At 36.3% G+C, this 17,377-nt stretch overlaps 1 protein-coding gene across 1 annotated transcript in view; it reads left to right on the top strand.

The window, feature by feature from the left end:
* LOC126469845 (omega-amidase NIT2) overlaps window positions 1–12,733 on the top strand; it is a 31,784-nt gene extending 19,051 nt beyond the window's left edge. Inside the window, exons 4-6 of the mRNA XM_050097141.1 lie at window positions 7,985–8,153; window positions 8,233–8,466; window positions 12,362–12,733. Coding sequence (XP_049953098.1) covers window positions 7,985–8,153; window positions 8,233–8,466; window positions 12,362–12,450 — 492 coding nt within the window. The 3' untranslated portion in view covers window positions 12,451–12,733. The remainder of the gene's footprint in view (window positions 1–7,984; window positions 8,154–8,232; window positions 8,467–12,361) is intronic.
* The last annotated feature ends 4,644 nt before the right edge of the window (window positions 12,734–17,377 follow it).

Here is a 17,377-nt window from a genome sequence, read left to right as displayed (position 1 = left end):
TTGCTTTTGAAAATAGACGGACAGAAGTGAGCACATTTCAGCAAAGAACAAAGACGCAGGATCTTTCAAAGGAGCCAATTGCGACAACAACCGATACATTTGAGGTGAAATCCATGAAAGGAACAGAGACTTACGTGTTTGTTCGTCCGCGACATGAAATGCCAAGAAGTGCCGTCGAAGACATTTTTCGTAATCAGACCAGTCTTCTGCCATCTCGTCGTAGGGAGGAAAAGTAGTAGAGACAATGACGAGAGATGCCTCACATTTGATGCTGTGATGAAATCACTAATCGCATTTGTGAGAAGCGTTTGCTGTTCTATGAGACCTTGCAATAGTTGCTCTAAAGTAGCCATGGAAACACGTGGGTCAACGATGGAAAAGAAAAATCACTACCTCGTTGCCAATTGTTATAACTTCAAGTTGAACAAATATATTTCAAGGAAGACGCAATACATGAAAGTCACAGATCAAGTAAACAGAATAAGATGTGTGTACACTTTAACAGTCAAATCATAACTGAGTCCAAGTCTAGCAGCCGCTGGCTGGCTGGCCGTTTAGGTGGCGCTGCTGCTGCATGGCTGGCAGACAGCACCGCATGTAGAGGACACGCGTAACTGTGTGGCAGCACTTTGAAAGATCGGCGAGTCACAACAGATAACATAGCCCAAGAATTATTGAGAATCCTGGGAATGCAGCCAGGACAAAACTATTCCACCTGAAGTGTGAGATACATGAGACAGGTGACATACCCTCAGACTTCAAGAAGAATGTAATAATTCTAATTCCTAATTCCAAAGATGGCAGGTTCTGAAAGGTGTGAATATTAATAAACTATAACTTTCATAAGTCGTGGTTGCAAAATACTAACACAAATTATTTACAGAAGTATAGAGAAACTGGTAGAGGCTTACCTTGTGGAAGGTCAGTTTGCGTTCCAGAGAAATGTAGCTACATCTTGAGGCTGTGGACCCACCACATACGAAAGACTATTCTGTGAGATAGGGTTGTAGCATATCCCCAATGTTATTCAGTCTGTATATAGAGATAGCTGTAAAGGAAACCAACTAGAGCTTTGTAAAGGGAATTAAAGTTCAAGTAGAAAAAATAAAAACTTTGAGGTTTGCAAATGACATTTTAATTCTGTCAGACAGAAAACGACTTGGAAGAGCAATTGACTAGAATGGATAGTGTCTTGAAAAGTGCTTATAAAATGAACATTAACAAAAGGGTAATGCAATATATTCAAATTAAATCAGACATTTCTGAGGGGACTATATTAGCAAATGAGGCATTAAAGAGGAAGGTGTTAAAATCTATTATGAATGTTAGGAAGTCTTTTCTGGATGTTTTTATCTGCAGTGTAGCCTTGTACAGAAGTGAAATGTGAATGGTAAGTAGTTCAGAGAAGAAGAAAATAGAATCTTTTGAATTTTGGTGCGGCTGAAGAATGCTGAAGATTAGAATTGTAGATAGAGTAACTAATGAGGAGCTACAGAACCAAGTTGGGGAAAAAAGAAATTTATTACATAACTTGATTAAAAGAAGGAATCATTTGATAGAAGACATCCTGAAGCACCAAGGAATCATCAGTCTGGTAATGGGGAAGTGTGGGGGTAAAAATGAGGGAGACCAAGGGATGAATGCAGTAAGCAGGCTCAAAGGCTGTAGATTGCAGTAGTTATTTGTAGATGGAGAGGCTTGTATAAGATAGACTAGAATGGAGAGCTGCATGAGACCAGTCTTTGGATAGAAGACCACAACAACAGCCATATGAAGAGAACAAGTTGTGTTTTCCAAGCTCGGCCTTTTCAGACCATGTGCTCATTTCCCTGGAGAAGGTTATTTTTTCCAGTTAGGTAATTAAGTCTGAACTCAGAATGTGCTCTAGGATTCTATTATAAGAAGATGGGAATAATATGGTATGGTAGTTTTGTGACTCAGTTCCTCTTCCTTTTGTGTAGGTTAGAGTGACCTGCATTCTTTTCCAGTCACTGGAAATATTTTTGTGTTCAAGAGATTGGTAGTATATATGATCAATAGTGGAGCCAATTCATTTGCAAATCCTGTATAGAACTTGACAAAGGTTCCATGAAACGTCATTAAGCTTTGGTAGCTTCTCAATTTCGGTACTGTTGATTACTATGCAATTTATTCATACAAACACACAATTCAACATTTTGACTTCTGTTTTTGCTTTGTATTTTATCAGTTTTTGTCTTGTTCAAATGTCTAGACACAGATTTTTGTGTCACTAACGGCCTCATCCTATAAGCAAAACTTTGTACTGTTTTGAAACAGTTCCTTAATTATCATTCATTTGGTAGTCATGGAAGACTTCACTCATTGCCCTTCCAGTGGTTGAGCACATTTCTGTTAATATCTCTGGATTTATTTTTTGTATACCTATTATGTAATAAGTTACGTCTCTTAACTAGTGCCCTGCTATTTGTATATCTCCTGAATTGAAGGCCAAGACAGTGTCCCATTTCGGGTGGATCATTAAGATAGTTACTAGTACGTCACAGAGAGGTTAGAGTTCCACAGTCACTGGTGTACATAGAAAGCTGGGAGTCCATACGATTGCATGAGACTTTGCCCATGTGATGCCAGTGTACTTGGCTGGAATGAAGACATGCAACCAATATCCAAGTTTCCATTTCTACTTAAAATGGAGCTTGTAGTGGTGGTGGGTATATTTATAAAGTCATTATCAGAGTGGGGTGCATCTTAACTTCTAATGTGTCTTGATCGCTGGTTAAATAAGTTTCTGGTTCTTTGAGATGTCACATGACAAAATACAGAGTAATCTGGACCCATTTATTTTACATAATAAAATTTTATGTACATTTCAGATTAAAGGTGCACAGAAAACCTTGAAAAAATGCATGAACCCTTTGTAAAGGATGGTCTCTTTTTTTATTCAAGTTTTGAGTGGGACATTGCCTTCAAATACTGAAAAATAGACATCAGAACTGAAAAACTTTCTAGTTGTTCTTCAGTGAGAAAAGTGTTGGACTATCACCAACATCTAAGTATCAGGACTATCACTGTTGTGTCCAGTGAATGGTCTAGACACTGATTGACAATATACAGGGAAGTCCGTTCACTTAGCTAACTGTGGTATTGGCTAACTGAATGTGTTGAGCATTATAGAACTTAGTCAATAAAATACAAGCAAAAAAAGACAGTACTTGAGTAACAGTCTTTACTGCTCACCTGAGCGAATGCTTGAAAGTGTGCTAGGCTTCCCTTGGAGGAAGGCACACATGGCTATTATGGAGCACAGCAAAGTCATAGTAAATTATAAGTCTCAAACTGAGGCTTGCTATACATGAAGTCACTCTGACTTGCTGTTCTGTGGCCAACTGGAGTGCCACAGGTGACACGGTTGTTATATTCCTCGTGCTGGCTCTGTCCTCTGTGACTACAAATTTTTATGTAAGTTTTATTCTGTTAGCTTGCCTTAGCATGAATGAATACTTTTTTTGCACAGTTAATTATGGCCTACTATGATTATAATTCTGGTTAGCTGAAGAAAATACATAATAACTTTACAATGATGGATGCTTTCTACCATGATTACAAATATTTTGCCCGAGTGAGATGGACATTTACTTTTACAATAATTGACACTTCATATCATGATTACAATTTATTTTGCACCTTGTCTATCTTAGCTATAGCATTTAGAAGCTGTGATTTATCTTCACACTTTACATATCTAGTTTCAGTTCAGACATGCCTAACAGGCATACTGGAGCTTTAAAAAATTATATCTTTGTTGTGTCTCAATGTCATTGAAGCAGGATGACACTGCACTATGTCCCTATCTGGTTGCTGATTTACAATAGTCTTCCTAACACATATTTGCTTGCAGCAGTCATCACACAACGTAGTGAATATGAATTCAAAACAATCTATATTATACTTATAGTATTTACAAAGATAGCATATAATATCTATAAGTACTGTGCCAGAGCCCATGTAACTCCAGAAAGTGAACTGAGTTATCAAGAAGTTACTGATAGAACTTATTTCCTGATATGGTATCGGCAAGTTCAGCTTAAGTTTTCTGGTATCCTTCTATTCATTATTTACAGTGCAGCAGTCAATTTCCATGTGTAGGTTAGGTACAATGTCACTACTGGAGATTTTGATTTGTATTACATGCTCAACTGCACCACCATTTGAGCACTGTACCCATGACATTTACCTAGAAATTTCAACTTTCCTGTGCCTTGGATTACGGCATCGGTGGGCTTACTGTCGTAACAGATGATAGTAATGCCCTCATCCTTTAGGGCAACAAACAGACATTCATTATTAGTCAGTGGCATCCACATTCATAATTATAAAAGGAGGGCAACCACAGCTGAAATTCTGCATGTTGAATAATAAGTCTTCCGCTCAGGCTGTTAAAGTTCTGTGTTCAAAGGTCACGATCAGTTTCATATTCTTAAAATATGCATCATCAAGTGAACTGAACAGTAGAGGAATAACATATTTACTCTTTTTTTTACCATAGTTACTGAGATATGCCCTTATTTAATAAGTTGCTTTTTGGGCCCAATCATTTTAACTTGGACCATTACTTTACAGTGAGTTCCTTATTTTTATTGATTTGATGATGAACAGTGGGACTTGGCAATGACTGTTTTTCCTGTATAATACAATGATTTAAAAGCTAATGTAATTGTATTAGTCTTAGCAGCTTTATGTGATTATGATCACTTAGTTTTTTTTTAAAAAAAATTGGTTATTCTGAGGAGTAAATATGTTATTCCTCCAATGTACAGGTCACCTGATGATGTATTTTAAGACTCAAAACTGGTAGAGACCTTTCAATAAAGGACTTAAACAGCCTGTGTGGAAAAGTTTTTATTAATCATGCAGAATTTCAACTGTGGTTGTCCTGATTTTAAAGTTACATGTTGAAATCTGCCTAGCATGGTAAAATGGACTTACTTCAAATCCTTGAACTTAAAGAAAAGCGTAGTGAAAGTGCCAGCTAATATTCAGTTCAGTAAACAGTATTGTTTCTAACTGTGTAAAACACATGTTTCATATAAATATTTTGGTCTCGGTAACAAACTCTCGCAACATTATGTTATTTTGTATACACAATGAATTATGGTCATTGTACATCAAGAAGGGCTGTATAAATCGGAACTTGGATCAAGCACACCTCCTCCTCTTGATGCTGATAAACAGCCAACAGATCGACTTGGTTATGCAGCATATAGACCAATATTTATGTTATGTCAGGAACCCCTTAGTGCGAGGCCATCAAAATAAAATAAAAATAAAAAAAAAAAAAAAACTTTATGGTAGAATTCCGTACAGTAATAGTACACCCGTATCAGATTTTTTTCTGAAACAGGTAACTTACAAAATATCAAGTTTACCATAATGAACTGAAACTCCTGGACAAAGCACTCTCATGTAACACACATTTGATAGCATCACAGCTAAGTTTACTAATACCTCATACAGTTTAGACCTTAGATGGCAGGCTGCTGCCTACTGCACTGCACAGCGAGGTAACCGTAGGTGTAAACAAAGTAGTAATGTCTTATTCAGAGGACTTGAGTACTTCTGACTCTTTTGATGACATGGTGCTCAGAGAATATTATTGTTAAGAATATCTATAGGAAGTTTATGGATAATGGTGTGCTTATAATGCAAGCTGATAAATCTAAGTTAGCTGTTGTTATATTGGAGACTAGTATGCATATTAAGTTCATCTACATCTACATCTACATACATACTCCGCAATCCACCATACGGTGCGTGGTGGAGAGTACCTCGTACCACAACTAGCATCTTCTCTCCCTGTTCCACTCCCAAATAGAATGAGGGAAAAATGACTGCCTATATGCCTCTGTACGAGCCCTAATCTCTCTTGTCTTATCTTTGTGGTCTTTCCGCGAAATGTAAGTTGGCGGCAGTAAAATTGTACTGCAGTCAGCCTCAAATGCTGGTTCTCTAAATTTCCTCAGTAGTGATTCACGAAAAGAATGCCTCCTTTCCTCCAGACACTCTCACCTGAGTTCCTGAAGCATTTTAGTAACACTTGCATGATGATCAAACCTACCAGTAACAAATCTAGCAGCCTGCCTCTGAATTGCTTCTATGTCCTCCCTCAATCCGACCTGATAGGGATCCCAAACACTCGAGCAGTACTCAAGAATAGGTCGTATTAGTGTTTTATAAGCGGTCTCCTTTACAGATGAACCACATCTTCCCAAAATTCTACCAATGAACCGAAGACGACTATCCGCCTTCCCCACAACTGCCATTACATGCTTGTCCCACTTCATATCGCTCTGAAATGTTACGCCCTAATATTTAATCGACGTGACTGTGTCAAGCGCTACACTACTAATGGAGTATTCAAACATTACGGGATTCTTTTTCCTATTCATCTGCATTAATTTACATTTATCTATATTTAGAGTTAGCTGCCATTCTTTACACCAATCACAAATCCTGTCCTAGTCATCTTGTATCGTCCTACAGTCACTCAACGACGACACCTTCCCGTACACCACAGCATCATCAGTAAACAGCCGCACATTGCTATCCACCCTATCCAAAAGATCATTTATGTAGATAGAAAACAACAGCGGACCTACCACACTTCCCTAGGGGCACTCCAGATGATACCCTCACCTCTGATGAACACTCACCATCGAGGACAATGGGACAATGAGTAGGTAGTAGCATTTTATTTTACTTATTTGATATGAATTGGTAACACTTATCTATGTTTTGAATAAAAAAGGAAATGAGAATTCTTTATCTCATCAGTTTCTAGATGAGAACAATATACATAAAAGGATGTTTGACTTAACAGCCAAATATGCAGCAAATATTAGGAAAATTCTCATGACCACAAAAGTATTTCCTAATGTATATACCAAGAGAACACTGGTACCAATGAAGCTGTCAGCTCCTAGGCTTCGAGGAGCAGTAAAAATACATAAGGACTGTAGGCTGGCTGCAGAGGCGTGTGCTGATTGATTGTGCATGCTCACTATATAGGGTTACAACACCTCCCATTTATTCTTTGCCTTTACTGCCAGCAATATATTGTTGCTGCTCCTACTGACCAATTTTTTATTTATTTTTTGTTTGTTTAAAATCTCAAGATGCATTATGTGCAATTTTGTTGGTCAGGCATACCATAACTTTTTTTGTAGTTGTGGCTGTTTTATGCATCATTAGGAACAACATTTTCAAGCCTGTTACTTGACATGCCATTACATTAACATCCTATCCCTTACCTCCTTTTAATAGCCAAGTATTCTACATATACACATGGCTCAATAGCTAGATATCCTACACACATGCAAGACTCAACTTAAAGTACTCAAAGAGTAGTGTATTTGAGTTATTGTTAACCTTTCCCTCAAAAGAGTTTATGTCACTTTTTTATTGTCAGTACAGGATACTTTTCAGACTGAAGGATTACCTTCTTTGTATTCCTTTCATGCATTAAAATAGGTACAGAACTAGTCTGTAAGTAACAGTTTGTACCACAGATCATCACTGCCATTGTTTCCACTGAGCATTCTGCATTTGTGTATTGTCTGGTGCATATTAGACTTCATGATTTTAAGATTTTTATGGTTGTGTAATTTTTAATATTGAGTTAATATATGGATTTGAGCTGATCTCTGAAAATGTTTTTATCATTTATAGTGGTGGGACAATGAGTAAGCAGTAACATTTTGTTTTGCTTATTTGATATGAATTAGTAACACGTATCTATGTTTTGAATAAAAAAGGAAATGAGAATTCTTCATCTTATTCATTTTTTGCTGTGTAAAAGTTCTCTCTTCAACTGTATGGTTGGGCACGTTGATTGTTGAATGCACCTGTCATGTATAATTAATTGTAATAATAATCACAATCAATGTGTACTGCTGAATTACTCCTTCTCCTCAATGTTTAATGAATATTTTTGTTTTCTGTTTCTAAGGTCCACCTCTTTGATATTGATATACCTGGTGGAATAACATTCAAGGAATCTGAGACACTATCACCAGGAAACCAGCTAACTGTATTTGAAACAGAGATGTGTAAAATAGGTGTTGGAATATGCTATGACATTAGATTTGAAGAAATGGCTCGCATCTATAGAAACATGGGTATGTTTTGTTTTGCAGTTTTGGTAGTATACTTATATTCATCAAGTTACATTTGTAAAAAAGTATTCCTATATTTTAGGTTGTCAGCTATTGGTGTATCCAGGAGCATTTAACATGACAACGGGACCTTTACATTGGCAGCTGCTACAGAGAGCTAGAGCTGTGGACAACCAGGTGTATGTTGCTGGCGTTGCACCATTGACTGAGAAAGGTTCAGATTATACTTCATGGGGCCATTCTACTCTTGTTGATCCCTGGGGCAAAGTAGTAGTTGAAGGAGAATTTTCAGAAGAAATTCTGTATGGTGATATTGGTACGTTTTACAAGAAAAATGTGATGTCTTATGTAGTCAAGTATCTTCTAAATGTTCTGTCTACATTAAGTTACTTCACAATTTTTGAAACTCAGTCTTAAATAAGTTGACAACATTTTCCTGTGGTTTACCCTAAATGTTTATCTGTAGATAATTCGTAAGACATACACTTATAAAGTCATATTCAACAAAGATACACTGACCATAAGATATAGACGTCCATAAATATCATTGATACAATTCACACTAATCCTATATCCTTTTCTCTGAAGTTTTGTTATTTCAGTCACTGATGTTTCATTCTATGAAGCAAGAGAAAACTAAAATTAACTATAACTGTAAAGTAGAATTTCAGCAAGGAGGCTAAAGTAACCAGATGAAGACTGCTTTGATTGCCTCATTAAATTCTTACCTTAACTTCTTAAAATGTACAACTGCAAACTAAGGTTTATGAGATGAAATTTAAATTTTTCAGTGACTTTACAGAGAATACACTTAGGAGCAACTGAATTAAAGACTGTTAATTAGTGGCATATACCAAGCCATTTCATTTGGAATGCAATGGCAAGGCATCTTGGTACAGACTCCAGGAGACATCTAAGTTTTGGGGCATTATCCTGATTCATAACTGCTCAGCCACCATCCACAACTCACAGAGATTCATTGGAGATTCTTGCTCAATGGCATGCTATTTGCATTCAATAAGATAATAGTCAGATAACCTGGGGATCACCAAAGCGCCCTTCTGTCTGTGGAGTGTTCTTCAGACCATTCTGATCCAACTTGATGGTGATGAACACAGTGTTGACTTGCTGAAGCTACAGATCACCTGTAAGATGATGTGAGGATTCACGTGATCAAAAAGTACATTCTTGTGTTGATAACTGATGAGAGATGATGGCACAGATATCAGGGGCTCCAATCATCCCATGTAAACATCCTCCACATGGGAATACCTCCACCACCTGCCCTGCAGTAAACAGCATGTGTCACCCTAAATAGTTTTTGATGAACTCCTATTCCTCTCAGCTCTCGGTGTGTACTCACATGTACCACAACTTGTGACTACAGACAACCTTTTTCCATGCTTTAAGTATCAAGTGGTTATACTTCTGAGTCACTGTTAATCTCTGTATCCTATAACATGCAGTAAATGGAGCTATACCTATGTGATGGTGATTTCTGTGCCCTGGAGCAAAGTGCTGGTTCTGGATGGCATTGCTGTTCATCTGTTGCTATTCAACACTGAATTTGTGAATGATCTCTTGTACAGTGGCTTAGGTATCTGCTGTTACAAACTGCGATAGTTGGAAACATATTGTTGTAGCCCGTGGCAGTTGCCTCTGGCTGTGTCCATTTAGCACAAATCAATGTACCCAGGGTATGCCATTGACATTGTAACAAGCAAAAAATCCAGAGCCTTCATGTCATCAGAGATCAGATATCCCATACAACATGACTACATGATCTAACTGTATTTGAATGCCTTGCTGAATAATTGTGGCATGTGAGTCATATGACGTGTTTAACTATTCCCTTCACTGTGGTGATGGGATTGCTCTTTCTGAAACACAGAACATTTCTCCACTTCAGTTGCTCACAGGTGAATATAGTGGCTTGTGAACTTTATCACACCACATGAGTTTGTAAGTGTACTATCCTGTGATCACTGAATTGCTCTCAGTGTCCCATCAGCAGAAGTTCACCAAATTGCTGTAAACTAGTTTTATGATGATTTCTCAATATAATTACCATAACTGCTTTCCACATTTATTAACATTCATAGCAACATGGTGACCAGTGTCAGTCAACTCTCACCTCCAAATCAGACTGACCATGGTTAAGTGTATACAGGGCAATTTCACATATGTACTCTGACAGGTAGACATCACAAAGTTAGTGTCAAATCACACAGTCACTGGACTCAGTAGGCTTTGCGATAACTAATAAAACTGCAAAGAAATGCATATAGTTGACACAGAGAAATTAACACTGTAATTCCACCAGATAGTAATCTTGAAGTACTGTATGATTGATGTTTATGCACAACTGCATTTTTATCATAGAGTTTCCCAAACATACAACATCAGTAACTATATATTGTTAACATACTGAATGCTAGCCTCTGAATGACTATTTTTGATATGGGGCAAAGTATATAAAGACTAACATAATGATGTTCTATGATTTCGGAACTTACATATTTGTTTATAAAACTATAAGGTGAAAATTTACTGGAGAAGGTGCGGTATAGGTTTCAACAAGTACTTTCTTTAAAAACAAGTACTTTCTTTAGCAACACATGGGTAGTTAACAAAGTAAATAAAGATTTTAGAACTAAATTGTGTGCCTCCACTGTGAATTACCAATTTACAAGTAAAGTTACTATATTTGAATTATGTTAATTTGTACTAATTAATGACTTAACTAAATAATGAAGAGTGTTATCTGGTTTAGAAAAATTACAGCAACACAGATATAAAGTACAGTCGTGGAATTTAACAAGTACAGTGGCTCAATTCACAAAAGTAAAGTTGAGTGTGACTGATCTCTAATTACAGGTAGTTAGTTTCTAATTAAATTAGTTTTTGGAAAACTGAAAGAGATTGCCAGAAAGAATGAATTGAGGGCTTTCTAATGAGTGATGTCAATTCTTTCAGAACTTCTAATACTTTGACCATTACACAATGTAGTAATAATTTCAACTGTCAGTTTCTTTATTAACATGCTTTCCAGCAAAATTAACTATATCATTGTAATCAGTACCACCTGAAAAATAAATTAATGAGAAATATTGTATGTACAGTGTTCTGTGTACAAACACAGTCAGATGAAAGTGAAAAAAATAGTTATTTAAGAAGAGTAGAATAATAGCAAGTGAATTAACATCACTTTCCAGTTCTGTTGGGAACATAAGACAGGTATTGCATTAATGCATGCACCAAACATGATTTTCTTTCTCTTTTGCGTGTGCCTGTCTCACCACCTCTGCTATTTCATGAATGGTCTCCTTTACTCCTAGAGTATTTACATAATTTGAATTATAACATAAATACTAATTTTAAGAATCCCTGTGAAGATACTCTTCAAGTACAATACAATAGCTAAACTTAACTTTATCAAATATAGTAGTATTACAATAATAATATTAAGTATGTTATAACCGTTTTAAATTAGATTACATCACGTTCATGTGAAAATATTCTTGAGCAGAGTAGTAGTAGCAGCCTAAGGCAGAGTTCTTTAATTCACTCTTGAACTCTACCATCCGACAAGACATTTAATATTCTCTAACACTGCGTTGAATACATATGCACACATATAAAAGATTCCTTTATCTATAATTATTTAACTTGCATTTGAAAAATAGGTGTGTGACTAGTTTCCATTGAAAAGCAAGCACTTTCTCAGTTATTGTTCCATAAAATTCACCTGTCATGTTATCAGATGATGAACATAAGTAACCTTTACTCCACAACCAGAAAATGCTACTTTTCCAATACACAAAATGAACAGTGACTAACAAAAGAAAAATGTGATCTAAATTGAACTTAATGTAACGGCTGTATGTTGTTATTCCTGAACCTTCATTTTTCTGGTTTACCCTAAAATTTTTTCCAGTTTTTGTGTGTGGTTCTTGTTACTTTTCACCATCCATCATATCGCTTGCACTCATTCAACCATTAGAATTCATTGTTTTTATCCTCCTTTCTCCTCTGCTTTCTCCATAGATTTGTATACACTGCTAATTTAACAACTCGTGAATGAATATACCATACATGAAAGAAACATCCTTATTGTTTTTCCAGTTTGACTGCAATAGTCTCTAATTTATTTATTGTTGTTGCTTTTGAACTGATTATGTTCATTAATTTAAACACAAAATTCTTTTCAGATTTATCCACTGTGAAAGAAGTAAGGCAACAGATACCAATTTCTATGCAGAGACGAACTGATTTGTATGACACTGTTAAAAAAGGTTAAATCTGACTGATTTTTGCCGTGTAAAATTATTTGTTTGGTGCCATGCTTTTGTGTAGTTACAAATAATTTGTAATGAAATGGAAAATCTGTACTATGTATTCGGAATCTCTGCTGTTCAACTGGCCTACTACACCTGTAACTGCCATTGATCTACTGATATGAAAACAATCTAAAATAATATTTTTGATATGATGTATCTAAGGGATGGTGTCATTGTGAATGAATTTTGATTTGAAAATAAATGTTTCTGTTGGGATGCCTTATCAGGAACAAAAAATTTGTATTTTCTAGACTTTGATGATGTCACCAATTACATTCCCTCCTAAAAGTCATCAGCTGTAATTCCTCTGGTGTTTCTGAAGAGATTTTCAGTTTTTTGTTTGTGTCAACTCAAAACAAACTGGTTTTGGTGATTTTATGAAAATCCCAGTTTCCACCAGAAAATTAATTTTGGTTATTGTTAGAAAGAAAATGTCCTCTAAATTGTAAAATTAGGCATGAAGCTTCTTGAAGAAATTATCTATGGATCTTAAAGATCATGATTAAATTCTTAACTGTGGATTTATCTATCAACAAAGTCACAATTTTCATGTAGTCTGCTATCATTCATTTATTTGATTTTTATTGAGTTAGATCTCAGTGTGAATGGTGTAAGGTCATAGACTATGCTATTACATGTTATTAACTTAATTAAAAAAGTACAGTAAAGCATGGAGCTTTGATATTCTAGAGTGAAAATGATAGTCTTTGACTCTTACCAGACAGAATTTATAAATAGAGAATTTCCAAAGAAGGGCAACACGTTTCATTAAAAAGGAGGGGCAGGTCACTCAGACCCCACCCACATCCTCACTTCAGGTGTGTGCCTCACCCTGGATCTGTGTGACTTACCAATTCAACCTTCTCTCCTCCCCAAGGAAGGAATAAATAGTTCTGAAAGCTTTGATACCATCATATATTTTTTACTTTTGTATGTAAATATTTCACTCCTTAAGGTAAGTACTAGTCAGAAATTCTGTCTCATTATTTAGTGGATTTAGTTCTTTCTTAAATAGTGTAGGATTCCATATTTATGCTGTTGTACTGCTGACTACTAAAACGTAGAGGGACTTTGCAAATATCGAGATGTAAATAAAATTTGTGTTGTTTGGATACAGTGGAAGAACATGTACTAAAGTATTTGTTGTTCAGTAATTTACTCCCTGCACATCATGGTCAAGTGCATTTTTACCATGTAACAATACTTTTTCCATCATTGAAACATCATGAACAAGTAATCAGCAAAAACACGGACTGAATTCGGGACAAATGCCAACTGTTGCAACAAAATATTTCCGAACTAACATTTTATAGAGAAATAGGTTCAGTGCCACCAGTGTTCTGTTGCTGCGTCTGTGGATAGTCTATGGGTGTACTAGTGCGACCAGTAACATCAGTGCTGACACAGAAACAGAGCTAATGGAAACAGTTTTGCTGTAAAGGGCAAATACATCACCACCAGTTGCTTCACAGGAGGTGTGTCCTCTGGGCAGAGCCACCCACCATTGTATGCACATAAATAAGCATGCGCCACCTTAGCTGGCCTCGCTTGGGCCTCACTAGCGTTTAAGATGTAGCATTGTCGTGGCTTGTTATTCTATGACAGCTTCTGTGCACCATTTGTTTATGATTTAGATGTTCATTCGTATTTTTCTCTGTGCACTACTTATGATGACCAGATACCTTAATGGGTTCTCTTTTGATAACACTTATTCAGTGATTTTATCAGTGTACTTCCAGCACTGTACTACACACAGTTTTCTCTATGTATGAGTATTCAGTGTAGCTGCCAATCATATGATACTGATTAACTGTTACTACAGTAACATCAGATGTGTTAAGGGCTTTCAATATTCACCTGTGATCAACAAGGACAGTAACGTCATGGGTTTTCATGTGCAGAACAGTGTAAAGCTCATGTAGTCCCCCCTGGATAAAAAAGTGCCAAACAATACATCAGGCATTTCTCACATTCTTAGAACATCGACAGCAACTGGCATGTCAAGGAAAACACTATAAACTGTAACAACAGCACATGTCACAACAGTGACAATCCCAACAGCAGCAGGTAGACCTATTTGTCAAGCTACAGCAAACTTAGACATTTACTTCACTATCTCACGTGCCACTTCTAGTGTTTGCATGTCTTGACCACTCTTAAAGAAGGTTGGGATTCATAGTTGCACCATCTGTGGCAACATTTTGCCACCTTCAAGCTAACGCATGATGAAGTTCAAAAATCGTTTTCTTCATATAAGCCAAACCGAGAGATCTTTAGTCTTCTTTACAAACAAGCACCCTTAGCTGATACTGTAAATTTGTCTTTAAATGAAATATGTAACAAGTTAAGCACATACTTATGTAGTTAAGCAATGTTGTCATCTCTTGAATGAAATTCCACTAGCTTTCACAGCAACCAGCACAGACTTTACCATTATTGATTGCAGTTCAGCATTATCAAGAATCTGATACGAATACATTAATCCAAGTTGTAGTACTATGCCTAGCTCTAGGAAAGGAAATACAGCAAGAGGCATTGAAATCTATAGACTCTTCCCTAAATTACATATTCAGAAGCTCTCAACAATTTTAAGTCATTTGAAATAGTAATTGACAGATAATGTACAGTTTAGAAACTGCAAAAAATCAGAAATCTGCTTTCTAGTTCATCAGAATATGTAAAACCAGGAATAACATAGTGTTCCTTTTACTAGTCAGGACAGTAAATGGATAGTATGTTTAGCACAAGGTGACAGCAGCCGAACACTGAGAAGCAGCCAGACTCTCATGAGCAGGAAAAATGCGACTCAGCATTGTGTCCACTATGGCACAAATAAGATGCAGTTTTGCTATGGCACAAATAAGATGCAGTTTTGCTACAAAATCCACCATGCTCTGACTATATTAAGTCATAGTACTACCTCTTGTCCATTCTGCGAAGTGATGCACCGTTACTGCAAGATGAAAGGTCATATAGCCACTGTATGACAGTCACAAAGGAAAACAAGCTCAGAAATACAGGTCTATAGGCACGAACATCAACATTATTATTACTGTTTTCCAGATTCTCAGTCATTGACAAAACTATACTTGTTAATTTTCATTTTCAACCAGGAAGTCAGATTTCAAATGGACATAAGAGCGTAGACAAATTTAGCAGGAGTGGACATACATATTTATTTGATCATAAATGTCCAGAAACATCAGCCTTTTTTCAATCACCTAGACTTTTGTTTGTATGATCTGATGGTAATTTTTGCTTATGGTCCACAAAACCATGTACACAATAATAAAGAAATCTCTGTGTAACATGAATGTCAGAATGATGGACATCAAAAGTATTCACAGTTGCCCAACTAAGAACATACCAGCATTTAGAAAATAAGAACAACTTTGTGGCTGGAGTGAACAGTTGCTAGCAATTAGAACATGGCATTTAATTCTCAACAGAGAGAAAATCTTCAGGCATATTCTGTGAGTGTACTTTCTTGGAAGAGTCAACCAGTATATTGCCTCCTCCTATGTATATCTCACAAGAAGATCACAGAGGTAAAATTAGACAGATTCAAGCTCACTCACAGGCTTACCAACAATTGTCCCTGTGCACCATTTGTGACTGGAACAATGAAGGAGAAATTATAGGGGTATACAAAGTATCATCCACAACCCACCATTAAGTAGTTTTTATATTTAATGCTTTGCTTTTCTAGAATTTTAGACATAAACTGAAACAAACATTTTTGGAGTGTGAATACCTCCTCCTCAGAATATGAAATCCAGCTACTCCTTGAGTGACAGATACTGAGAGTATTTGACACAACTGATGTTCTGAACAAAGCATCCCACGAACAGAACTACTTTTCGATCAGTGCTAATAATTCTTATTTGCTACAATCATTTGGGGTAATGGCTGACCTGTCGTCTCAGGAGTTTTTATTGGTCTACATTTGAATTGTTGCATGTATTAAACCCATTACCTTGTATTCAAAAATTGTTTTCATTGTGCTCACTAAAGTTTCGAAATTACAAGACCAAAATTATTTCATCATCTTATATGATGTACAGTTAATTAGGCTTTAGAAATTTACAGTATTAAAGACAAACAAGGAACACTATATACAATAACTAATTATGAATAAGTCTACTCTACTAAAAAAAGAAAAAGTTATCTTCACCCACTGTTTCCCACCACCTGTTTGCCAATTGTGAGAATGTCTTGGAAACTTTCAGATCTACTCATACACGTATAGTGTTTTTTGCAGTAGGAACTAGACCTACTGCTACTGGCATACTTCACCAAATCTGTGAAATTCATGCATGGTTCCAGTAGTAAAGTCTGTGATAGGTTAATATCACACAGTAAATACTGCTTGCATTTTAGAAATAAATAAAGCTATCAAGATACTGTAAAGATACTAAATTCGAATCCATTGCTCAGTTCTGAGGTAAATGTTCAGGGGTCATCCACTGCACTTGCCTGCGGCTGTTGGCATTTCAGTAGATGATGACAATGGCCATGGATGGTCATGAAATTGTGTTTGATGCAAGCAAAGCAGGCACTCCAGCACAATGTGTTGTATCCCCTAGCATTTCTGCAAGTGCCATTCCTTTAATTACATCATAATTCACTCTTTCAGTTTGTCTGACACTGAAATTGGGAATGTGATGCCTTCAAAATCTGTCTTACAGGTTGGTGTGACATCCAAAGAAGTACTTTCTTTGCAGTTGATTAGAAATGGCATCTACTGTGTTATTTACAACTTCTCGTAATTCTGGATATTTGACTATAATATTTTAATCGATACTTTCATTCCATCTCTTGTTTGTATCTGTTTTACAGGGGACAGTAGAATACTACATAATCTGCGAATCCATCAATTCTACATTC

Source organism: Schistocerca serialis, chromosome 3 (genome assembly GCF_023864345.2).
Source record: "Schistocerca serialis cubense isolate TAMUIC-IGC-003099 chromosome 3, iqSchSeri2.2, whole genome shotgun sequence".
NCBI classification, from domain to species: Eukaryota; Metazoa; Arthropoda; class Insecta; order Orthoptera; family Acrididae; genus Schistocerca; species Schistocerca serialis.
This window is presented reverse-complemented; position numbering and strand designations above follow the sequence as displayed.